The 27,167-nt window shown below is 37.9% G+C and overlaps 1 protein-coding gene across 2 annotated transcripts in view; it reads left to right on the top strand.

The window, feature by feature from the left end:
* LOC150106015 (uncharacterized) overlaps positions 1-27,167 on the top strand; it is a 387,593-nt gene that overhangs the window by 147,876 nt on the left and 212,550 nt on the right. For both annotated transcript variants that reach the window (XM_090393743.1, XM_090393744.1), the window contains exons 8-9: positions 21,917-22,075; positions 25,777-25,935. In XM_090393743.1, coding sequence (XP_090249869.1) covers positions 21,917-22,075; positions 25,777-25,935 — 318 coding nt within the window. The remainder of the gene's footprint in view (positions 1-21,916; positions 22,076-25,776; positions 25,936-27,167) is intronic.

A 27,167-nucleotide genomic window follows, 5' to 3' on the forward strand; every position in this document is an offset into this window, starting at 1 on the left:
ACAAAGCAGTTGTTTATAGTGACTAGCATGCTCAATAGGAGCAGTGAATAATTAAACAGAATGGGAGAGAGAAGATTAGTTAAACAAGTGTTCATTGCCAGATTGGTAGAATAAAGACCCAGAGGAAGACCATGATCTGGGTGGATTGATAGATTAAGAAGTGTTTCAAAAGACAGAAATATAAGATGTTAATATTGGAGTCTTCATAACAGATTAATTTGGGATTTTTGGGAATGTTGAGAGTATTTCAAGAGCACAGGGACAATTTGTTGCATGACTAATGTGAAGCACAAGTTGGAAATGTAACATTCATAGTAAGGAAACAAAATAACAAAATCTGTTATTTTGTTTCCTTTTGTTGAGAAGCAGTTAACTGATTAGGCTGAAGGAAATCTTAAACTTTGGAGTGTTTTTGTTATTATGTTGCTAGTAAAAAATGATTATGGAAAAATAACATTACTTAATGCAGATGGTAGGAGGATTTCAACTGGAGATTCAGTCAGTCAGGTTGAAATACATCTCTTGCTGTGGTGAGCAAGATAAGAAAATAGAAATTCACAAGCAGGATTCTAGAGATATTATGGTGTCATCACTTGCATGGAAGTTGAGTTAAAAGGGATTTTAGCACATATTGAAGGAATATGTGCATGGAAAGTGGCAATGTCTATGACTCAGTTTTAGTCTTAATACAAGCAGGATCCTGAATGCACAGAAAAACGAAACGATAATTGAAGAGACAGAAGTGCTTTTCAGTGGAAACAGCAGTAGTGTAAGAGATGACAAGACAAAGGGAATACAAGAAGAACAGGCAAATGGGGAGAGCCCAAGTGGACAGGGAGACATGGCATAAGGAGAGTGGATGTTGAAAGTGGCAATGAATGTGTGTGTATGAGGGTGTAGTATATTGCGATGTGGGTGGGGAAGTTGAGACTGAGCAGATATATGTGGTAAGTGGTAATCGCAACAACAAGGGGCTTGGATAGGACTGGTTATAAACCTAAAAATGAATTCTCGTGTATGTTTACAAATGTCAGAAGTATCAGAAATAAGGGAGATGAAATGGTTTCACTGATTGAGTATATTTATCCGAAAATCATTGGAATAAGTGAAAAATGTTTGAATGAAGATGATATTTTAACAGATCATTGAATAGAAATGGAAGGATACAGTATTTTTTGCGAGGATAGAAAGGACAAGAAGGGAGGGAGGAGAGTGCTGCTGATGAAAGCAGGGGACTTATATCCACATAAGGTAGACATAAAAGAGAGAAATAGTGGCAATGGTTATTAGGCAATGTGGTGTAACGTGGAGGTTGACCAAAAGACATATTTAGTTAGATGTTGCTATAGGATTGGAAAGGTGGGGTGCTGATGAAGAAACATGTAAACAACTTGGATTAGTGAACAAAGAAAGGATAATTATTATGGGTGATTTTAATTATGGCAGTATAGATTGGAATGAAGAGATAGCATTTGGTAATAAGAAAAATTAGTTTTTTGAGATAACTATCTCAGACAGCATGTGAAGGAGGGCACATGAGGATTGAGAGTTCTAGATTAGATCATTTCATCAAAGGATGCAATTGTGAGAGGGGAGGGGGTTCGCACTTTCCTCCAGATGGTGAAAGTGATCATGAAGTAATCACCTGAGTCGTGGCTAGCCATATGCAGACTTTTGTCAGGAAAGGATATATGTGAAATTATAAGGCTGGTGATTATGACAGCAGATTGTAGCTATAACATCGAACGAGGAGTTGAGCAGTAAGGAAATAATTGCTGCATGGAAACTGACAAAGAAATCCATAACAGCATCAATGTGAATCTATTCTGATGGACAAATGGCTAAATAAGGAAGGTGTAAAATGAGTGTGAAACTTAAGCATGAAAATTGAAAAAAGAAGTAATTTTGGAGGAAGTACAAGATGAATAATAGTAATACAGCTATCCCTTGATTAATGCAATTAATTAATACCTTGATGGTACTGCGTATTTCAAAATAGCATTAATCAAATATAATAATCAGTGGTAAATATTAATTCATCCATGATAGATTACTTTATTAATAATTCATTTTATATAGTACTCTTTTAGGAAAGATAAAAAATGAATGCAAATTAAATGTTTAATAAATGCTTGTACCTATATTAGTTACTGCAATTTTTTATCAAAAAAGAGTTATCAAGAGTTGATTGAAACTTTTCTGCATATCATTTATCAAATGTGATCTTTTGATAAATTCTATGATAACAAGCAAAATGACTCTCTGTAGGCCTTTGCAAATTATTATTATTATTATTATTAAACAAGACCTCATGGAGTCAAAGACTCATCTAGGAGGTCCTTTTATCTCACACACATCTCATCATACCGGGTCTTAAACACATTCAAACTCCTTGCAGACACCACACTCTCAGGCAAGGCATTCCAATCATTCACAACTCTGCACGAAAAAAACCTGCCTCTCACTCCCCTACTCACGCCCTCTTTATACAGTTTCCAGGTATGACCTCTGGTTCTCCCCTGATCTCCCACTATTCTCTGTAGAACTTCTCCACCATTGATCCTATAACAACCCCTTACCAAATTGTAGGTCTCTATCATATCTCCCCTCTTCCTTCTCTCCACTAGACTCTGCAAATTACATCTTTTCAATCTTTCCTCATACTCAACATTCCAGAGGTCAGAAACTACCTTAGTCAACCCTTTCCAACATCTCTTCATCCTTCTGAAAACCAGGTGACCAAATCTGGGCACAATAGTCCATGTGTGGCCTAATCAAAGCCTTATACAATGGAACAAGAATCTCCCTACTTCTACACGTCAGTGTCCTCCTCATCATTCCCAGAAGTCTTTGTCTTGTCTTCACAATTTTGGCGATGTGTCCCCTAAATTTTAGATCCTTATCCACTATCACTCCCAGATCTCTTATTTCCTCTACTTCCAACAATATATTCTCACCAAGCATAAATTCTGCATCCCATCTTTGTTTTCCAAATTTTAAAACCTTACATTTTGCAACATTGAACTCACATCCCCATTTGCTTGCCCAATCACTCAATTTATTCAAGTCTTCTTGCAAGGCCACAACATCTTCACTACTCTTTATGGTTCGTCCCAACTTTGCATCATCTGCAAACAACTGAATATCTCCATCCAAATCTTCGCCAATATCATTAATATACAAGTTAAATAGTAATGGCCCTAAAACAGATCCCTGAGGCACTCCACTAGTGACTTTCCTTTTCCTGGATATTGCACCCCCATACACAACTTGTTGATACCTATCAGATAGCCAGTCTCCAATCCAATGCACTAATCTAATATCCAACCCCATCTGCTCTAGTTTGACTGTCAACTTATCATGAGGTACTCTATCAAAAGCTTTTGCAAAATCCAAGTATATTACTGTGTATGCTTCTCCTCTGTCCAAGGAAGCAGTCACTTTATTGTAATAAGTAAGTAGATTACTAAAACACGACCTCCCTTTAGCAAATCCATGCTGTCCATCAAAGATTATACCATTGTTGTCAACCCAACTCTGGATCCTAGTTCTCACAAGCTTCTCCAACAACTTAACCACAACACCTGACACACAGATAGGCCTATAGTTTGATGCTTGAGTTCGATCACCTCCTTTATGAAGTGGCACCATCTTGCCCTCCTTCCACTCTTTAGGGACTAGACCAAGTGCAAGACTCGTATTAAAAAAATATGTCAAGGCAGGTGTCAACTCTCTGGCATATTCCTTCAGAATACGCGGTGATATATTATCAAGTCCCACAGCCTTATTTACATCTAGTTTACTCAACTCCCCAAACACCTCTTGCTCACTTACAGTCAGTCTCTCCTCCCCATCATCAACTGCTCTTAATCTCTCCATGAAGTCACATTCACAAGATTGAAAGATCTTTATGAACTGCTCATTAAGTATCTCCATCACACATTCTGCAACAGCTGTCTTTATACCATTTCCTCCAATCAATGTCATCCTTCTATAATCATTCTTTCTTTTGCTGGCTACATATCAAAAGAACTCCCTAGGATTCTTTTTAGCTTCATTAGCTAACTGCTGTTCATACCTCTCTTTAGCTACTCTCACCCACCAAGTCATTCTCCTTGCCTGGTCTTTGTAGAACTCATGAAATTGGTTACTTCCACTTCTCTTATGCTGCTTCCACAATGCCCTTTTTCTCTGTATTGCATGCTTAATCTCTTTATTCATCCATCTCACACCTAACTTATTTAACCTACTTACCCGTGTTATACATTTAGACATTGCATCCACTAAATATTTTTTGAAAATCCCCCAAGCTGCATTGATCTCTTTTCCAGCTAACTCCTCATTCCATGCTACACCTGCAAGCTGTCTCCGGAGGTCTTCATAATCACCCCCCTTGTAGTTCCACATATACCCTTTTTTCACAGGGGTCCTTGCACTGCTGGCAAACACCCAAGTAATCACCTCATGATCACTTTCACCAATTGATGGATGATTTGATACCTCATTGATAATTACATCCTCCGATGAGATGACCAAATCCAAGACCCTTAATCCTCTTGTGCCCTCTCTTACATACTGTCTGAGGTAGTTATCCCTCAAAAACTCAAGAAAGTCATTTTCTTTACTTCCAGTTGCTATCTCTTCATTCCAGTCTATATTGCCATAATTAAAATCACCCATAATGATCACCCTTTTCTTATTTGCTTGGCTTATTTGACTATACATTTCACTATCACCACCATCCACATTACCAGGTCTATAACAACATCCCACCAAGTATTTGATTCTATTCACCTCTATCTCACACCATACTGCCTCAAAACCACTGGCCCCATTTCCCTCTTGCATCTCTACCTTGTATGGATATAACTCTTTCTCTATCATCAATAGCACTGCCCCTCCCTTTTTACCCCTTCTATCCTCACGAAACACATCATACCTTTCCATCTCTATTCCTGTCAGGATGTCATCCTCATCTAACCATGTCTCACTTATTCCGACAATCTCTGGGTGCACAGACGCAATTAGTGCAACCATTTCATCCGCCTTGTTTCTTATACTTCTAGCATTGGTATACAAACACAACAACTCATTTCTGGATCTACAGCTAGTTCCACTGATACCACTCACTCGATGTGATCTCTCCATGCTGGACCAGGGCCATTTCCCTTTCTGCTTCTTCATTTTAGAACCCTTTGCAATTCCATCTGTTTCCTTTTGATCCCTGATCATCCCGTTACTTTCCTGCCTGCACATTCTCTCACCTCCTCTTGGAGCATCCACCTTTCTAACGCTGTGTATCCCTGTCCACCCTGAGCCTCGCCATTTCCCTGCTCCTCTTGCACACCCATTCTCTCATTTTCTATACTCATACCACTCACTTCCACATTCATTTCCACTCCTTCAATCTCTCCTGTCTTACTCTCCTGCTCTTCCACATCACTCCCCTCTTGATCTGATTCATTCTCTCTATTCACTTCTCTACCTTCCAGCAGCAGTCTCTCCAAGCGACTCGCACCATAACCACTCAAATGCAGTCCATCGCTCCCATACAGCTCACTTTGTCCCTCAAACTCATTCCACACATTAACAAACTGTACTCCCATCTCCTCACACATTTCAGCCAGAATATCATTCATAATCCTTGCTCTCCGCCTCATTTCACCACAATCATACCTAGGCAACACACTGACCACCCTTCCTGTCGCACTATTCTCCTTTATCTTTCCAAGCAGTCTCCTGACATTTATTTTGACATGCTCTTTGTTTTCTCTCAAATCATTCGTACCAATTAATACAATTAACTCTTTTGCTCGTTCCCGCCTCATATTCAAAGCCTCAATCACTCTACTCATTTTACCGCCTGGAAAACATACCTTGTGCATTTTATCCTCTAGCACACCTTTAATAATGGAGATGCTATACAACGCCACTCGCTCATCTTTTGTTATCTCTTTCATGCCATCATGATTTATTTTAATAGTTTTGACCTGAATTCTCTTAATTTCATTCCGCATCCATTTCATTTCTTGCTTCATCCAATCCAATTCACCTTCTGAACCTCACGACACATTCACTCTATCATTAAATCTTTCAAACTTTCTAACTCCCGACCCCCTCTTCTCACTTTCCCTCTCATTCATCCTTCTTTGTTTCCGTACTTTCGGTCCAACATACGTCCAACTTTCACTATTATTCTTCTCACTTTCACTCTCACATATCTTTCTTTGTTTCAGTACTTTCGGACTAACATGCGTCCAACTTTCGCTATCATTCTTCTCACTTTTACTGTCATTCATCTTTCTTTGGTTCAGTACTTTCGTTCCAACATGCGTCCAACTTTCGCCATCAGTCATTCTTTTTTCGCTATCATTCATTCTTTCGATTTTTTTTACTTGCGATTTCTGCACCACGCCATTTCTACTTTCATTCGTTCTCTCAATTTCGTTTCTTTCTGCCTCACTTTCGTCCCTTTTAACATCCGTTACGGTTGTCAAATCGCTCTTTTTCTTTTTTCCTGATTTTTTAACATTTTTTCGCCTGTCTTTCCCGCCATGGAAATAGGCATTCTTCGATTAACATCTGGATCCATATCCATCATTTGCTGCTTAAGCAATTCTAAACTGCAAAATACGAGTATTCCATCCAGTTCTTTGATTGTTATCTCCTTTGAAACCTTGTCTTCACATTTCATTTGTTCGTTGTCTTCATATGCACATTCTTGTTTAATTTTAAGAAGATCATTGTCGCTGAAATCTTTTGAATTTAAATCCAATAATTCTTTAACATCTTCTGCATGAACACCATCAAAACCAAGGTCCTTACCAATTGCAATGTTTTCTTCAACCACGTTGTTCACAGGATTTTGAAAACTACCTAAGTCATTAGCACACTCTGCAAAAGCATTTTCCAAACAGCTTTCATGCAGCTAAAAGACACTTGCTCCCACCTGTCATGAATGTTTTCATTTGCATGTTGAAAGTGAACATTTTTTCCAAAATTCTTATAGTGTAATCGCATTTTCTCCCGTTGTTGTTTTTACTGCCTTTGAGAATGTCTTTTTAAGAAAATAGGCTTTGAAAGTTGCAATGACACCCATGTCAATGGGCTGTAACAATGATGTCATATTTGGTGGAAAAAATATAACCTTAACATTCTCACACAGATCATTATGAGAATTTGGATGACCAGATGCATTATCTAAAAGCAAAATAACTTTGAAAGTCAAGTTATTTCTCTTGCAATAAGCTTCAACTGTCAGACAAAAATAAGACTTAAACCAATCTTCGAATAGGCTTTGGGTAACCCAAGCCTTCTGATTCACCACCAAATTACAGGTAAAGAGTTCTTGTTACATCCTTTTAAAGCCCTTGAGTTCGATAGACAAGCATCGGCTTCAGTTTAAAATCTTCATTAGCATTCCCTCCAAGCATAACAGTTAAGCAATCTTTTGATACTTTATAGCCAGGCTGTGCTGCTTCTTTGTTTGATGTAAAAGTTCTATATGGCATTTTTTTTCCAGTAGAGGCCAGTTTCATCTACATTGAAAATTTGGCAGTAATAGTAATTATTTTCTTCGATAATTTTCTGCAGCTTAGCAGGAAATTTAGATGCAGCATCTTCATTGGCATTTGCAGCTTCACCTGTTATTTTCACATTCTTTAGTGTGGCCCTAGATTTAAAAATTTCAAGCCAGTCTTTGCAAGCTGCGAATTTTGAATTGTTTTTCTTTATATTTAGTCTGATTTAAAATTTTCAAGCCAGCCTTTGCTAGCTGCCAATTTTGAATTGTTTTTCTTTATATTTAGTCTCTTTAAGTCTTGAAAAGAAACTTGGAGCTTTCGCCGTGATATTATAGATACTAATTGGAATTCTCTTTTGATTGCGAAAAAATTTATGAAGACTTAATTTGTAAACACAGCAGAACAATTGGAGCTTGTAATACACAAACTCTTAATGCTTAATGGGAGAAATTACGTGATCATGCTCACGACCTTCTTTCTCTCAGTCAGGAAACACTCCTTGAGACTTGCATGTGTTTGTGTGGTAAATTTAAAGGCACATTAATTAAAACTCTTACCGCATATATAAAGGGATTGCCGCAGTTAATTTTGCTGCATTAATGAAATTCCACGTTAAGCAAGGGATACCTGTAATCAGTTACATGAGGAGTATAAAGAACAAGCCAGACGAGTGACTCAGTTCCTAGTAAGGAAAACAAAAGTATAGTATGAGCAGAAATTTGCAAATCATATGAAGAAAAACCCTAGAGAGTTTTTTTTTAGATATGTGGCAAGTACAAGGAAGAATAATCATGGTAAGATGATGGATGAAATTGTGAGGAACTTAAGTGTAGACGACATAGGACAGGATGGCTTAATTGTGAATGAGCAAGAGGTATTTGAGGAAATAAACTTGATGTCAGCAAGGAAGTAGGATTTGATGGCATATCACTACGTAAGTGATGATTTATGTCCTCTAAGAGTGGAGCTTTGGAAGGCAGTGACATTAATGGTTTTGAAAGCACATATCATGGGGGAGAAGTGTCCAAGATAGGATATTTAGTGAAGTGTTGCTACAAACCAAGGAGCATAGAGGGTGGGGACCAGGTGATGTTTAGGCAGTTGAGCTTGGCAAGTGCAAGAACAATGATTGTTATGGGAGATATTAACTACAGCAGTATAAGCTGGGAAGAAGAAATGCATGTAGTAATAAGGGAATGGAATTTCTAGAATTCTTGAGGGACAAATGTCTTAGGCAACATGTAATAGAGGGAACAAGAGGTTGAAGAGTTTTGGATTTGTCATAGCGTCAGAAGATCTGTTAATAACCAATCTTCTGGCGTCTATTAGACTGTGTCTATTACGTGTCTATAGGACTGAGTCTATTAGAGAGCAAAAGGAAAGGGTGAAAGAAATGATTGTTGTTGCAGGTATGAATGATTTGAAAGGAGATAAAATGGAAATGATATAAGACCTGAATGAATTGTTTGAGGTAGCAAAAGAAGAGTGAAAGAGTTAGAATGATTAGTCTTTTGCCACGGTATGACAATGAAATGTTTAAAAGGAGGGCAATAATTGCAAATGACTTTATGCGTGGGTTATGTATGACAAGTGGTGTGGAATTTGTGGATGTGTGGAGTGAGTTCGATGGGCGAAAGGATCTATATAAGATGGATGGCTTGCATTTGAATAGTTACAGTGTAAGGAGACTTGAGAAAGTGTTGCTGAATGTAATGGATGTGCAAATTCAGGGAAACTAGATTTATAAGAGTGGGGGGGGGGGTAGATATACAGTCCTTAGGGAGGCAGTTGAATGTATGAATGAATATAATATGCCCGAGTGAATAAGGACAACAAATCAGAGTGGGATAGTTAATATAAGGCATCAAGGTAGGGTTGGGGCTAATAGGGGTCTTAAATTCATGTACACTAATGCTAGGAGTATTAGGAACAAGAAGGAAGAGTTTTTGGCCATGGTTGGTACTTCCAGATCACAGGTTATTGGTATTAGTGAATCATGGCCGACTGTAGATGATATAGCTAGTGGGATTGAATGTGATGGGTATAGTGTGTTCAGGAATGACAGGGAGAATAAAATAGGGTTAGGAGTATTGTTGATGATAGCTGATGAGCTACAGCCAAGGAGAATAGAAGTTGAATTGCAGGATAGAGAAAAGAGCACATTTGAGGCCATTTGGTGTGAGATTGTGGCTAGCAGAACTAAATATACAATTGGGTGCTGCTATAGACCAGGTGATGGAAAAGATGGTGGTAACAGTATGCACAAGAAAGTAGAAGAAATGAGTGGAAGAAGGGTGATTATTATGGGCGATTTCAACTATGGTCGCATTAATTGGAGTGAGGACAGGACACAAGGGAGGAAGGAATTGGATTTCATGCGGTTATTAAGGGATAACTATCTGCGACAGCATGTAATGGAAAATATTAGAGGTCAGAGAGTGCTTGACCTAGTAATTACATCTGAGGATTTGGCTGTAACAAATATGACCACATTGCCACCAATTGGTGAGAGTGATCATAGGGTCTTGACTTGGGAGGTGGCTAAAGGTGTGGAATTTTCAATTAAGACAGGGTACATGTGGGATTATCAGACTGGAAAGTATGACAAGCTTAGGAGTTTGATTAGATCAGTGCCATGGCATGTACAACTGCAAGGACTAGAAGTTGATAGTGCATGGGAGGCAGTTAAGAAGTGTTTGCATGAAGCAATGGCTGACTGTATACCTAGAGTCCGAATAATAAATCAAGTAGGGGTTAAATGGATGATTAACACCATTAAGCTTGAGCTGCAAAAAAAGAAACAACCATGGAGGGAATTTAAGGAGAAAGGTGACTGGCAGGCACATGAATGGTATAAAGCGCAGGCCAGAAGGGTAACGAGCGTGGTAAGAAAAGCAAAAAAAGGATTACGAAAGAACATTGGCCATGCAGGCTAAAGAGAATCCTAAACAGTTTTTTAGATATGTAGCAAGTAAAAGGAAAAATGTACATGGCAGAATGATTTTAAAGAATGTCGATGGTAGGGAGGTAACTGAATCAGTTGATATAGTATGAGTTACTGAGTGAGCACTTTGCAAGTATATATCATCCAGGTGGTGACATTGCAGAAACGAATAAACCAGTAGATTATACAGGAATTGTGGTGAATGAAGTGGAGGTGAGTAGTCTATTGCATAACCTCAATGTCAGTACATCCGTGGGATTGGATGGTATACCAGCTCGTGTCGTACGAGAAGCAGCTAAAGAATTGTCAGTACCCTTGACCATTTTGTTTAATTTGAGTGTCGGGTCTGGGTTAGTCCCGAGGGGGTGGAAAGAGGGGAAAATAGTTCCACTGCATAAAGGTGGTTCCAAGACTGCTGTTGTAAATTATCGACCGATTAGCATATCAGGAATCATTGTCAAGGTCTTAGAGAAATTTGTCAAGAAAAGAATACAGGATTGGATAGATGAAAATGGGATATTGTATGGGGCACAACATGGTTTTGTGAAGGGTAGATCATGCCTAGTAACTTGCTCACGTTTTATAACACAGTGACGGCTGAACTGGATAGGGATAATGGGTTTACAGTGATACTACTGGACCTTGCCAAGGCCTTTGACACGATACCACATGGAACCCTAATCAGTAAACTGGAACAGATGGGGATAGATATAGGGTTGGTGAGATGGATAGGAGGGTGGTTGAAGGACAGATACCAGAGAGTGGTTTATGTAGAAGTGGAGTCTAAAAGACGGTTTGTGACTAGTGGTATGTCGTAGGGCTCTGTTCTTTGACCACTGCTTTTCAATTTGTTCATCAATGGTATAGGAAAGGATATGAGAGGAAGTGTTCACTTGTTTGCTGATGATGCAAAGTTGGGTAGAGAAATTGTGAGTGCACAGGATGTCAAAATTTTACAGGATGATTTGGATAGTTTGGAGGACTGGGCTAGGAAAAATGGATGTCAATTTAATGTGGCAAAATGTAAGGTTATGCACTTTGGGGTGAAAAGAATAGCAGCAGTATAACACATTGGTGGAACCGTACTCCAGGAGATTGATATGGCCAGGGATTTGGGAGTGTTGGTAGATAGGGAATTGAAGTTTAGGGGACACATTGCAAAAGTGACTAAATCAGCTGATCAAATCACTTGGCTTCTGAAAAATACTTTAATATGCAGAGACAAACAAGTTGTTGTTCCTCTGTATCGAGCCTTGATAAGACCCCATCTGGACTACTGTGCCCAGTTATGGGCACCAGGGTATTTTCATGATGAGGAGGAAGTGGAGAGAATCCAGAGACGAGTGACCAAGATGATAGAAGGTCTGTGGAATGAACCTTATGAGAATAGGTTGAAGATTTGTGGGTTGTAGAGATTGGACGATAGGTGAAGGAGGGGTGATATGATTGAGACATTCAAATTACTGAAGGGTTTCTATAAGATTGATCCAGAAGATATTTTTGAAACTATGACTGGTGGTGGGAGGACTACGGGCCATGCATGGAAGCTGGGCAAGAGCGTGGTTGACAAGGGAGTTAGAGCTAGGTTTTTTACTTGGAGAGTGGTGAATGAGTGGAATAAGCTTCCAGAGTCTGTTGTGGGTGCTACAACCGTGAATGAGTTCAAGGCAAGGTATGATAGATACTGTGTCATTGTCAAATAGTTGTTCTTGACATGATGTTAGGGCCTCCCTCGATGAGTCTGTTGACTCCTTGGAGTTGCCCGGAACAATAATAATAATAATAATAATAATAACTGAGATCACATCTCTTGCCCCAGTTGGAGAGAGCGACCATCTGGTTTTGACTTGGAAGATGAATAGACTTGCAGGAGTATCAGAGAAAGGAAACGTATTTGGAATTATATTATTATTATTATTACAGGCGACTCCAGGGAGTCCTTAGACTCATCGAGGGAGGCGCTAAACATTATGTCCACACAACTATACGACATTCTCACAGTATCTTTCCTTGAACTCACTCACCGTCCTAGCACCCACAACAGACTCTGGAAGCTTATTCCACTCATTTACCACTCTAAAAGTAAAGAACCCAGCTCTAACACCCCTAACCCCACTCTTGCCCAGCTTCCATATGTGTCACATAAATCTCCCACCTCCTGATCTCAAAAATATCCTCTGAGTTAATCCTATAGAAACTCTTTAGAAATTTGAATGTCTCAATCATATCTCCCCTTTTCCACCTAATTTCTGCAATCCACAAATCTTCAACCTGTTCTCATATGGTTCATTCCATACACCCGCTATCAACTCAGTCACTCACCTCTGGATCCTCTCCACCTCTTCCCCATCAAGAAGGAACCTAGGTGACCAAATCTGGGCACAGTAGTCATGGCTTGGTACAGAGGTACAATAATTTGCTTGTGTCTGCTCATTAAGGTATTTTTCAACTACCAAGTGAGTTGATGAGCTGATTTAGCTACTTTTGCAATGTGCCCCCTAAACTTCGTCTCCCTGTCCACCAACACTCCCAAGTCCTTGGCCTCATCAATTTCCTGGAGTACAGTTCCACCATTGTGGTATATTGCTGCTAATCTTTTCACCCCAAAATGCATAAACTTACATTTTGTCACATTAAATTGACATCCATTCTCCTTAGCCCAGAACTCCAATTTATCCAAGTCATCCTGCAAGATTTTCACATCATCTGCATTCACTATTGCCCTACCCAACTTTGCATCATCAGCAAACAAATCAACTGTTCCTCTTAGATCCTTCCCTATATCGTTAATGAACAAATTAAACAGCAGTGGCCCAAGAACAGAACCTTGCGGCCTGCCACTAGTCACAGGCCATCTTTTGGACTCTACTCCTGAATAAACTTCTCTTTGATATCTCTCCATCAACCACCCACCTATCCATCTCACCAACCCTATATCCATTCCCATATGTTGTAGTTTACGGATTTGAATTCCATGTGGCATCCTGACAAATGCCTTTGCCAGGTCCAGCAGTATCACTGTAAACCCATTACTCTTATCCAGTTCAGCCCTCACTGTGTTATAAAACGTGAGCAAGTTACTGAGGTATGATCTACCCTTCACAAAGTCATGCTGTCCCCTCGTACAGTATCTCATTTTCATCAATCCATTCCTGTATTTTTCCCTTGACTACTTTCTCCAAGACCTTGACAATGACTCCTGATATTCTGATCGGTCGGTAATTTGCAACCGTAGTCTTGGAACCACCTTTATGCAGTGGAACTATTTTCCCCTCTTTCCACATCTTCGGGACTAAACCAGACCCAAGACTCAGATTAAACAACATGGTCAAGGGCACTGATAATTCTTTAGCTGCTTCATGCAAGACCCGTGCCGGTATACAATCCAATCCCACAGATGTATTCACATTACACTTCTGTAATAGACTATGCAGCTCCACTTCATTCATCACAATTCCCGTATAAACTAATGGTTCCTTCATTTTTTCAATGTCACCACCTGGATGATATACTTTTGCAAAGTGTTCACTCAGTAACTCCACTATATCGACTGATTCAGTGACCTCCTTACCATCGTCATTCCTTAAAATCATTTTGCCATGTACAGTTTTTTTCTTGCTTGCAGCATATTGAAAGAACTGTTTGGAATTCTCTGCAGCTTGCATAGCTAGTTTCCTTTCATAATCCGCTTTTGCTTTTTTTACCACACTCATTACTCTTCTGACCTGCACTTTATACCGTTCGTGTGCCTGCAGGTCACCCCTTTCTTTAAATTCCCTCCACAGTTGTTCCTTTTTTTTGCAGCTCATGCTTAATGGTGTTATTCATCCATTTAACCCCTTCTTGTTTTACTATTCGGACCCTAGGTAAACAATCAGCCATAACCTCCTGTAAATGCTCCTTGACCACTTCCCATGCTGTATCGACATCCAGCCCTTGCAGTCACACATGCATGGCACTGATCCAAGCAATCTCCTAAGCTTGTCATACTTGCCAGCACAGTAATTCCACATATACCCTGTCTTAATCGAAAATTACAGTCAAATTCTCAGATGCTGTTACCAGGTCAAGCACTCTCACACATCCCTAGTATTTTCAATTACATGCTGTCTCAGATAGTTATCCCTCAGTAATTGGATAAAATCCAGTTCCTTCCTCACATGTGTCCTCACCTCCTTCCAATCAGTGTTACGATAGTTGAAATCCCCATAATACCCTCCTTCCACTCATTTCATGAATTTGTTTATGCATACTATCTCCACCATCTATTCCATCACCTGGTCTATAGCAGCACCCAACTGTGTATTTTGTTCTGCCAGTCTCAATTTCACACCAAATAGCCTCAAATGAGCTCTTTTCACAATCCTGCGATACAACTTCAATTCTCCTTGGCTGCAGTTCATCAGCTATCATGAATAACACCCCTCCCCCATTTTATTCTCTGTGTCCCTCCTAAACACACTATAACCTACACATTCTATCCCACTAACTATATCATCTTCCGTCAACCATGTTTCAATAATGCCAATAACCTGTGGCCGGAAAAGCCAGTCAAGGCCAAAAATTCTTCCTTCTTGTTCCTAATACTCCTGGCATTAGTATACATGACATGCAGTGATCCCTTTGTCCCACCCCTATCTTGATGCATTATTCTAACTATCCCATTCTGATTTTTTGTCCTTAGTACTGGCTCGGGTACGTTATATACATTCTTACACTCAACTGTCTCACTGATGTCTGCATATCCACCCCCCCCCCCTTGGTAGTTCTAGTTTCCCTGGTTCTGCACATACATTTTCACTTCATTCAGCAACACTTTTTCCAGTCTCCACACACCAAGTCCATTCAAATGCAGGCCATCCATCTTGTATAAATCCATTCGTCCATCAAGCTCATTCCACACGTCCACAAATTCCACATCACACCGTCTGCATAACCTGCACATAATGTCATTTGCGATTATGGCCCTCCTTCTATTATAAAATGAGTGATTATTATTATTACATAACACCTCCAGGGAGTCCAAAGACTCATCGATGGAGAGGAAACTGCTCTACAACTCTCCATCTCCACCACTCCACTAACTGCAACTACCTTCATCTACACCAGCACCATCTACTACTGACCACCAATACTCTTTTCACAGACAATGAAAAACATCCATGCCCACGGCGCGATTCGAACCCGCAGCCTTTTAGCTGGAGAGACAGGATACGCTAACCACTCGGGCCAGCAATTATCATTATTTTAGTCTTAGTTTTTATTTTAGTTTTAGTATTATTTTAGTCTCAAAATTATAATAGTCTTAAATATCAACTTAGTGCAGTTCCATGGAGGGCAGAATTGGAAAGCCAGTATATCATTAGTGCTTGGGAAATTGTGAAGGAATATTTATTAGTAGCATTAGTAAGCTATATTCCATGAGTGAAGAAGAGGACACAATTTGGTGTAAAGTGGATGACAAACAATATCAAACAGGAATGCAGGTGGAAAAGAGGTTATGGAAGAGATATAAGGAAATTGGTGGAGAGCACATGCATGAGGAATGTAAAACTCAGGCCAGGGGAGTGACTAGTATGGTGAGGAAGATGAAACTGGAATATGAGAAGAGATTGGCACTAAGATCCAAAGAAAATCCTGGGGAATTTTTTAGCTATGTGGCCATTCGAGAAGAAATAATTGTGGAAGAATGACATTGTGTAATAAAAATGGGAATAGAGTAACTGATGCAGTGGACATAGTAGAGTTTTTCAATGAGCACTTTATTGGAGTATTTCATCCTGGAGGAGTAAATTTTAATACTAGAGGTAGAGGGCAGGTTTGAGGTTTAGAGGTGCAGGAGGAGAGTGTGTTCCAAATACTGAGTACTGTGGATGTCAGTAAAGCTGAGGTGTTTCACCATGGGTTTTGAGAGAATGTGCTAAAGAACTGAAAGCTCTGTTGACTTGGCTTTTCATTGAAACTCTGGCTATAGGAAAGGTACCCAAGGAATGGAAGGAAGGTAAGATAGTGCCATTGCATAAGGGCGGTAGCAGACTGGAAGTGTCTAATTATAGGCCAGTTTATGTGTGTCATCAGTAGTTGTTAAGATCTTGGAGAAATTAGTTAGGGACCATATACAACATTGGACAGATGAGGGTAATGTTATCTGTGAGCAACCCTTAACATCGATTTGTTAAGGGTTGCTCTTGCTTTACTAATACGATTGCTTTTTATAATAAGGTGACAAGAGCAATTGATGAGGGAAAGGCATATATTGCATTTTTGTGGATTTTGCAAAGGGTACCACATGATTAGCTGATATTTAAGTTGCAGCACATGGGTTTAGATGTCGGGTTAGTCAGCTGGATTCAGAATTGGTTGTCTGATAGGAATCAAAGAGTTGTGTATGGCGGGGTAATATCAAAGAGGCAGAAAGTTACAAGTGGGGTCCCGCAGGGCTCAGTACTGGGACCTGTATTGTTTACCCTTTAGTTGCAGCACATGGGTTTAGATGTCGGGTTCAGGATTGGTTGTCTGATAGGAATCAAAGAGTTGTATATAGTATTGTAATATCAAAGAGGCAGAAAGTTACAAGTAGGGTCCCACAGGGCTCAGTACTGGGACCTGTATTGTTTACCCTCTATATCAATGACATTGTCAATGGATTGCAGGGGGCTATTCATTTGTTTGCAGATGATGTGAAGTTAGGAAGGAATATTAGTAATAGTACTGATGTGGCAGCCCTGCAACAGTATTTGAATAAACTAGGCAAATGAATGAGCATGTCGATTTAATGCAGCAAAATGTAAAGTCTTGTTTTTTGGGATCCATCAATGGGAGGCTGCCTACTGGATTGGAGGAGCTGTACTGGAGGAAGTAGGGGGAGACAAGAGATCTGGGTGTGATGATTGATAGAAAACTGAATTTCAGGGAACATATTGCAAAGGTGGTGAATGTAACCCAGGTCAATGCAACTGCAGGTCAACATCCTTCTCAGTATTGCAGCTGCAGTACTGAGAAGGATGCTGACCTGCAGAGATAAAAGAGTTATCATTCCATTGTATAAGACCCTGATCAGACCACACTTAAACTATTGTTCTCAAATTTGATACCCAGGATTTTAAGGGGATAAATTAACTGTGGAAAGGGTAGTACAGAGGCACATAACAAAGATGATTTCAGGACTGTACTATGTTAGTTATGAGGATCGGCTGAGGGAATGTGTTTTGCATAGTTTGATAGATAGAAGAAGGAGAGGTGATATGATTGAGACTTTTAAACTGTTGAGAAGTAGTTACAGGATTGACACCGTCATCATTTCTTCCCTTGAGCAGGAAGGAGTGATGACAAGGGGGGCCATATCTGGAAGTTACGAAAGAAAGCTGTGAGCAAGAGGGTGAGGAGTGGTGAGAACAAGAACGGTCACTGAGTGGTATGATAGACTTTGTGTTTCCTCAGAAGGACCTCCAATGATGAGTCTTTTGACTCCATGGAGGCCTGATTAATAATAATAATAAATCTTAAGGGAATGTTCCAGGGAAATGGCAGTAGCATTGGTCTGCTTGTTTAATAAATCTTTCAACAGCACAGGTTCCAATTGAGCAGAAAGATGGTAAAATTGTTCTACTGCCCAAAGGTGATGATAATGCTGTAGCTTCGAATTATACCCCAATCTGCATATCTGAAGTTGTGGTCAGCAATATTCACTGTGGTTATCAGCATGAGTTTGTTATAATGAGATTGTTTCACTAACTTACTTATGTTTTATAACAAGGTGACAAATACCTTGGATAGGGAAGAATGCATTATACAGTGATGGGCTTAGATTTTGCAAAGACTTTTGATAGACTGCCACATGACAAGCTCTTAAATAAATTGAAACAGATGGGATTGGATAACAGACTTCTGAGTTGGATCAGTGGCTGGCTGTTGGATAGGTATTAGAAAGTTGTGTATGGAGGTGCGGTATCCTGAAATAGAAAGGTCACTAGTTGTATGATACAGTGGTCAGTTTTGGGGCCATTGTTGTTCAATTTGTATGTGCAGCTGTTTGCAGATGTTGCAAAACTGCAGAGAGCAATGCAGAGTCAAGTGCATGTTATTGCCTTACAAAATGACCTGAATAGAGTGCAAGAATGTGCAGGTAATTGGAACTATCAATTCAATGTTACAAAATGTAAGGTTTCCAGATTTGGTAAGCAATGATGGGATGCAAAGTGTACACTTGGTGGGGAAACTAAAGGATATAGAAGGGATAACAGATCTAGGAGTGATGGTGGACAGGGACCTGAAATTCAGGTGCCGCATTGCACAAGCTGTGAAGACATCACATCAGATAATGGCAATGATGCAGAGGACCCTGCCAATCAGAAATAGAGAGGTTATGATGCCTTTGTATAAGGCCTTGATCAGTACTCATATGGATAATTTTGCACAGATTTGGTCTCTGCGTTTTCATGGTGATGAAGATTACAAAGGTGGTTGGTAGTCTTTTTGGAATGTTGAGTACGAGGACAGATTGAGAGAATGTAAATTGCAAAGCCTCATGAATAGGAGGAAGTGGAGGTATATGACTGAGACATATAAGCCACTCAGGGGTTGTTTTGTTATGTTATGTGAATGCTGGAAACTGTATAAAGAGGGTGTGAGGAGAAGGTTCTTTACATGGAGAGTGGAATGCATTTCCTAAGTGTGTTGTGAATGTAGACACATTGAATGCGTTTCAAGCATTTTTGAATGAGCATTGTGTGCAGTATATGGTTCCACCCACGATGAGTCTCTGATTTCATAGAGGTCCGATGTTAATAATAATAATAATCCCATTGCATAGGAGTGATTGCCAAAATAAAAGATATTTGAACCATAACAGTGCAACAAATTATAGGCTTATGTGTTTCTGTAGAGTGGTAATCAAAGTATTAGAAAATTGTTAAGCATCTTAATTTTGAGATGGGTGGACAGAAGATTCTCTATCATAAAGTGTATGGTTTTATTAATGGAAAAGTATGGTAACGTTATAATTGAGTTATGTTAAGGACATAGGTACACCTTGATATTGTTTTGATTTTGCTAGGGCATTCAACAGAATACTGTGCAGAAGGTTATTTATGAACTCTAGATGATAATGATGTCATGTGGTATTATTTCTGGGAGAAATAAAAATGATATAAATATTAGAAAATTTTATAATAGAAATAAAAGATACCAGGAAATTATATATTTGGTTTAATCCTTTTTCCAAGTGTAAGCAAACAAAGTTTGCACCTGAAATATAATCAGGACAGGACAACTCGTATATAGAAACTAATGACTTCACATCACTTGCCTTAGTATCCCATAATACAAAGCACATATCCTTATGAGTATGTATAATGCTATGCATTATTGGAAGGGTCATTACTCAGACTGGTTTTGACCTTTATTAAGGTCTCATCAGTGGGAGCTAGACCCAGAGGTGACACAAAAGTTGAAATAATGCAGAAGTCATATTTTTCATATACGAGTTGGCAAAAGGTGTCACACCTTATTATTAAAATACTCTGGATCAGAGATGGTTGTTGGAAGTTTTTTCACTTGGTTATACTATAAATTAAAGATACCAAGAAACGATATACTTGGTTTAGTCCTTTTTCCAAATGTAAGCAAACAAAGTTTGCACCTAAAATTATTGTATTTTAGGTGAAATGATTATATTTTCCAAGTATAAGCAAACAAAATTTGCTTACACTTGGAAAAAGGATTAAACCAAGTATATAAGTTCTTGTTAATTTATAGTATAACCAAGTGGGAAAAACTTCTAACAAATGAGTGCCATGAAAGTCATGGTGTCTTGAAATACCTTGTTGCAGCTGTGTCTAGAATCATTTGCTGCATCATTGCCATGATCTCCAGAATTTTGAGTTGATGATGAAACAGCAGAAGACTGCACATTATTATGTAATATTCCACAGTTAGTTGGATTTTGATTTTGCTAGGGCATTCAACAGAATACTGTGCAGAAGTTTATTTATGAACTCTAGATGATAATGATGTCATATAGGTATTATTTCTGGGAGAAATAAAAATGATGTTATGTCTTTATAAGGGTGGCCCATTGGTAGGGTTGCTAATCAGACTGGATAGCATTCAACCCACAGTCAAAAAAGCTGTTAAGATTCCACTGTCCACTGTGATATGGATGTCTGCAAAAACCTTTATTTCAGCATAGGTGAGTTACCATTGCACTTGAGTGGAAGGTTGAAGTTGTTTGTTTTCAAGCCACTCCAAACTTGAAACTTTTTTTAAATTTCATGTTTGGTGTATACAACAGGATTTCTAGATAGATTAATGATTATTGTTATTCCATAGATTATTGTTTTTCTCTCGAAGTTGAATAAAGATCTGGTTAGTAGGGGTGTGAGGTTAGGTTAGAGAGTTGTGAATGAGTGAAATGGGTTGCCAGAGTCAGTTGTCTATTAATCGGTTCAAGGAGAGGTATGATAGTTTTGATCTCCTGCGATGAGTCTTTGGATTCCACGGAGGTGTCCATATAATAATAATAATCTAATTGAGGTATATTATATATTAGGAATGTGGAATGCTATGATGTTTATTATTATTATTATTATTATATTTATAATTAATTATAATTTATAATATAATAATAATAATTATTATTATATATATGAGTATGCAATGTCTGATTAAAGGAAAATGGACTAAAAAAGTGTGTTGAGAGAGAGAGAGAGAGAGAGAGACATACAGGCTATTAAAAAGATTTTATAAGACGTGAAATCTTTGTGACTGTGTATGGGCAATGGATTAGAATCCCACCATGGGCATGAATGTCTGTGATTCTCTTTTAGGTTGGAGATGAACTGCATTGTCCAGTGTGAGTCAACTTCCCTTTAAATTAGATGCAGTTTGAAAAAGTTTCATGTTTAATCTCTAGAGCAGGATTTTTAGATTATGCAAAAATAAATAAACATACAAAATATATGTAAAATTAACTTAAGAGAAAATCCTTGTACCATCCATTGTACAAATATACAATAGGTTTACAAAAACTTTTCATAGATGGTTTTCAAAATTAATGACTGAGTGAGAGCTAGAATTTTCTTTGGTGAATTATCAATTAGCATAGTGGGTTGCAGGTATATGGCAATGAATTTCAAGAAATGTATGATAAACAGGTGGTATATGAGCATGGTACTTAAGAATATTTGTTCGTAATGTATAGATTTAAACTGGAAATAAGGTCTATAGGGACAGAGATGGAAACATAATGAGTACATATGTATGCATGCTTTATAAAAACTGCTTTTTTTCCTAAAGGTGCATTGTGGGAGGATTAGAGGTTATTCATGGAAGCTGTGCAAGGAATCAGCAGGAAAGTGATTTAGTTTATTTCATTTTAAAGATTATGGAGAATGATAATAATATAACTTTTATTTTAATAACAGAAGTTTTATTTTTTTTTCTTCCTCAGAATCATGAACTTATTTGTGATCTTGCTGAAATCACTTGTCCACACTGCAGTGATAAAATCAGCCGCAAGGATTTGAATTTTCACATAAATATCAGCTGTCCTGAAGTGAATATTAAGTGTTGTGGATGTAAAAAGTTATTTCTACGAAAAGATATCAAAGTAAGTGTAGAACTAATCTGAATATTAAGAGTAACTGAATTTGGGGAAAGAATACATCGAATATTCAGATCTTTATGAAATTTAATATAAAATTTAAAAAAATATATTTTTTAAATTTATCATGAGGGAATCTGTAACACCAGACCTCAACAAAAGATTCATCAGGAGCAGTATGCACAGTGACACATAAAGCTCATCAAACTTTGCTCTAAAGCCATTCATCATTCATATTCACATTCTCAGGTGTGAGTTGGTGAGTGGAATTCAGACAATGAATTCCACTCACCAACTCACACCTGCAGTTTCCAGAATGGCCTCTTGTTCAATCCCCTCCTCCATTCTTTGAAAACTTTTTTCTACATTAACCTTGGTAACAGGTTACTAACTTACTGCTTCTTACTAACTTAAAGGTCTCAATCATATCTCCTCCCTCATGTTATTCACAAGTCTTTGCAAATTTCATTCTCCCAATCTGTCTTTATATTACATGGTATGACCAAATTCTGTGCACAATAATCCATATTAATGCCTTATACGTTGGAATCATAACCTCTTTGTTTCTGCACATTAAGATCCTCTGCATCATTGCCATAATCTGATGTGACACTACTATCATTCTCAGATCTCATTTCCTTAACCTGCTTCAAACTTCAAAGAGTATAAATTGTCTATAAAATCCCATCATTGCCTACCAAATTTAAGAAACTTTAACTTTGCAATATTGAAAAGGCCACAACATCATTTACACCTTATTCGATTTAGCATATTATATTAAGTTTGTGATAAGTGACGACTTATGTCCTCTAAGAGTGGAGGCTTTGGAAGGCAGTGACACTAATGATTTTGAAAGCATATGGTGTGAGGTAGAGGTGGGCAAGACAAGATATTTAGTGGGGTGTTGCTACAGACCAAGGAGCACAGAGGGTTGGGATCAGGAGATCTTTGGCAACTTTAGACAGTTGAGTTTGGCAATTGCAAGAAGAATGATTGTTATGGCAGATTTTAACTACAGCAGTATAAATTGGGGAGAGGAAGATGCATGTAGCAATAAGGGAATGGAATTTCTAGAATTCTTGAGGGACAGATGTCTTAGACAACACTTAATAGAGAGAACAAGAGGGTCAAGAGTTTTGGATTTGGTCATAGCATCAGAAAAGTTGATAATAACTGAGATGACATCTCTCCCACCAGTTGGAGAGAGTGACCATATGGTTTTGACTTGAAAGATGAATAGACATGCAGGAGTATCAAAGAGATAAGAACATATGTGGAATTATAAGGCAGGTGATTATAATAGTCTTAGACGTCAACTTGGAGAAGTTTCATGGAGAGAGGAATTGGAAGGACAGGATATCATTAGTGCTTGGGAAATTGTAAAGGAATATTTGATAGCAGCAATAGTAAGCTGTATTCCACGAGTGACGAAGAGGACGTAATTTGGAGTAAAGCTGATGATAAACAATATTAAACCTTTCTTTTAGGGTTACACGGTGATCAGCATTCATTATAAAATTTTATGGAATTTACAACCGTGTTAAAAAACTTTTTTATTATCCCGACGTTTCGGTCTTCACCTCAAGATCTGGAGCATACATAAATATACAGGACAAGCTGAGTTACATCATTAACTGTAAGCTAGGGAAACAATGATTTGATCACATGTTATTCTACTGACGTGACCTCTGGTGGGGAAAAAAAAAATTATAAATTACATCAAGCTAAATTCTATTTTACGATGACAGTAATAAACATTCTTTCAGAAACAATTGGTGTCCTATTTTTAGTATTACAATTCTAATTTTTGATTTACAATACTGGATTTTCTGCAGTCCTGTTTATAGTTGTTCTTAGTGAGGAAGGTTCCGTGGGTTGTTTGGGATTTGTTCAGATTGGGGTAGTTGATAATATTCTCACAGGCTTCCTTGAATTTTCATTCATACCATGTTTTAGTGTGATGTAGACAGCTAGTGGTTTTCCATCAATTCTGTGTAAGTTATTCAGAGCATGATTCAGGGCTGGCCTTTCTCATCCATAGTAATAAACCGACACACAAAATCAGTTTTATTCTTGTTAAAACGCTCCAAGCACTGAACAGAGATCTTCATGCAAGTGCATTTTTGATCTGCTGTGAGCAAGTGTGGCACCCATCTTGCACAAATCTTTTTCATTTACCATATCGTGCACTTGATCAATGATTTCTGGTGTTACACTTTTTGGATGTCCTTCACATGGATCATCTTCAAGGCTGGTACGGCTATGTTTAAACTCGGCAGCCCATTTCTTAATTGTCAAAAATGAAGGAGAAGAGTGCCCATAAACTTTTATGAAAATTTCTTTTGGCATTAAACCCTCTTTTACAAAGAATATTATAACTGCTCGACACTCAATTTTATCCATTTCAAGGGATATAGACAACACTTTTGCTTCAGACAGCTGTATAAAACAATCTACCTGATAGAATGACTTGCAATTTCACTTGGATGCAAAGGTTTGTTATGACAGATGTACCAAATTAGAAAAAAAAAAAAAATCTTGCTAATAGCGTTGCTGTCTATGATCAATGCCAACAACGTTTCAGACCACCCTCGTATATATATTGTTTTGTTTTGATTGTTCTTCCATTTGCTTTTCATTTCCTTGTCTAGTTACCCAGCAAAGGAGTCTGAGCTGATCTATAACAAATTTAGTTTAATCCTTTATCCAAGTGTGATCAAACAAAGTTTGCACCTGAAAGTATCTTCAGGACTGGGGTAAGGTGGTACAACACCAGGCAACTCGTTGCAAAGGTGGAGCAAGCTAACAACTCTCCTATCTCAGTATCTCCCAACAAAACACATCTCCGTTGTTTGATATGTATATAACGTTATGCATTAAGGGAAGGGCCACTACCCAGACTAGTTTCGACCTTTATTGAGGTCTCTTCAGTGGGAGCCAAGCAAAGTGGAGATACCAGGCAGAAGCATTAGCAAGGTCATCTCTACCTATAGGAGTTGCCAAATGGTGTGCCACCTTTTTATTAAATTACTCTGGATTTAGAGAAAGATGTTGAAAGTTTATTTTTCACTTGGTTAAAATATAATAAATTTAGTTTAATCCTTTATCCAAGTGTGAGCAAACAAAGTTTGTGCGTGAAAATATCTTCAGGACTGGGGTAAGATGGTACAACACCAGGCAACTCGTTTGCAAAGGTTTGTTAGCTTGCTCCACCTTTGCAACGAGTTTCCCAGTGTTGTACCACCTTACCCCAGTCCTCAAGATACTTTCAGGTGCAAACTTTGTTTGCTCACACTTGGATAAAGGATTAAACTAAATTTATTGGAGTCTGAACTCTGTGCACAGTTTGCCTATTGATTCGATTCATTGTTATTATTGTTATTATGAATGAAATAAATAGGCCCTGTAGAAGATTTTCTGTAGAAGAAAGATTTCAGAAAACTGATATTGTTGTAAGTTTGGAAATTGAGTATTTTCTTACTAATAACCTTATAGTGACAGTAAGTTCTGTATAACCTGTATTTGTGATGCAGTCATAATTACATTTTTTTTTATTGTAACAACTTATTGTGCATTTACCTCATTCACAATAATTATTATTATGTAATTAAGTTATTTGTGTAATTTTAATTTTACTAATTAAGTTAATTTATAATTCATTTTATTAATTATACTTAAATTTTGTTCATTGTTTCTAACTTTTGCAGGGACATGAAATTAATTGCGATTATGGAAGGGTTAATTGTCCCCACTGCAGTACTGAAATGTATCGCAAAACATTGGAAGGACATATAAAAGATAGATGTCCTGAAGCCTTTGCAAAGTGTTCACACTGTGGTGAAAGATTTCAGAAAACGGATATTGTTGTAAGTTTGGAAATTGAGTATTTTCTTACTAATAACCTTATAGTTGAAGCGACAGTAAGTTCTGTATAACCTGTATTTGTGATGCAGTCATAATTACATTTTTTTTATTGTAACTCCTATCCACAAAAGGTTGTAAACGTATAGTACATTAGTATTGTTGATGGGCTAAGGGAGTTTTTAGATTTCTTTTATTCTTTATTATTTTTTATATTGTTTATTTATTTTTTACAATAATGCAGAAGCTCTACTCTAGAGATCAAACATGAGACTTTTTCAAGCTATGGCAGGCCTTTAGTAAGCTGTACTTGCTTTTTGAAAGTGACATCTATTTATTTACCAACTTTAGCAATCAATTATTATTTGTATTTATAATACAAGAGAAAATGTGTTTCTCTTATATTATAAATTATACATCTAAAAACACTACTGAATTGAAAGTTTTGATATGATGGCTGATCAAAACCTAATTAGATTATTATTACTATTATTCAGGACCTCCATGGAGTGACAAGATTCATCATGAGAATCTCATCTTAGACAATACAAAGTTTGTCTCACTCATTAAGCCCATTTGCCATCTACATGCTCACCAATCAGGCAATGCATTCTATGGTCCGTTTGTCCAATTTCCATGCAAAAATATAAAATAAAATGAGCCACTTCTCATCCTCTTTCTCACTACCGCCTTTTGCAGCATCTAGGAATTGCTGGCCCCTTCTCCTTGCTTTTTTCCCTTGTTCTATTATATGAACAATCTCTCCAGTGTCAAATCATTAAATATCTCTCAGCAGTTTCGATGTCTCAGTCATGTAAACTTCAGGTGCAAACTTTGTTTGCTCACACTTGGATAAAGGATTAAACTAATTTTATTATATCCCCTTCATCTACTATCCATCAAACTCTGCAGTTTTGGTGGATATCCTAAGAACAAAATATTGTTCAGTTACTAATTGACCAGTTTTCAAGGTGATATAATTTGAGTGAAGTTAATGCTGTGACATGTATGATAGAGACATGTGAAACAGAGGTAAATGAATTGCAAGTACCGTATTTTCTGTTGTATAAGATGCACTTTTTTACCTTAAAAATTCATCCTAAAAATGGGGTGCGTCTTATATAATGAAGGTAAAGATTGTTTCCTCTTTTCAAAGTCATACGCACTCCCTTTTATGTTCGAAGATCTTTGTAGGCGGGGTTAATGGTGCAATCTAATTGATGCGTGACTTCTAGCG

The sequence above is a fragment of the Typopeltis vanoorti genome, chromosome 6 (genome assembly GCF_054136105.1).
Source record: "Typopeltis vanoorti isolate ZY-2024b chromosome 6, IOZ_Tvanoo_1.0, whole genome shotgun sequence".
Classification (NCBI taxonomy): Eukaryota; Metazoa; Arthropoda; class Arachnida; order Uropygi; family Thelyphonidae; genus Typopeltis; species Typopeltis vanoorti.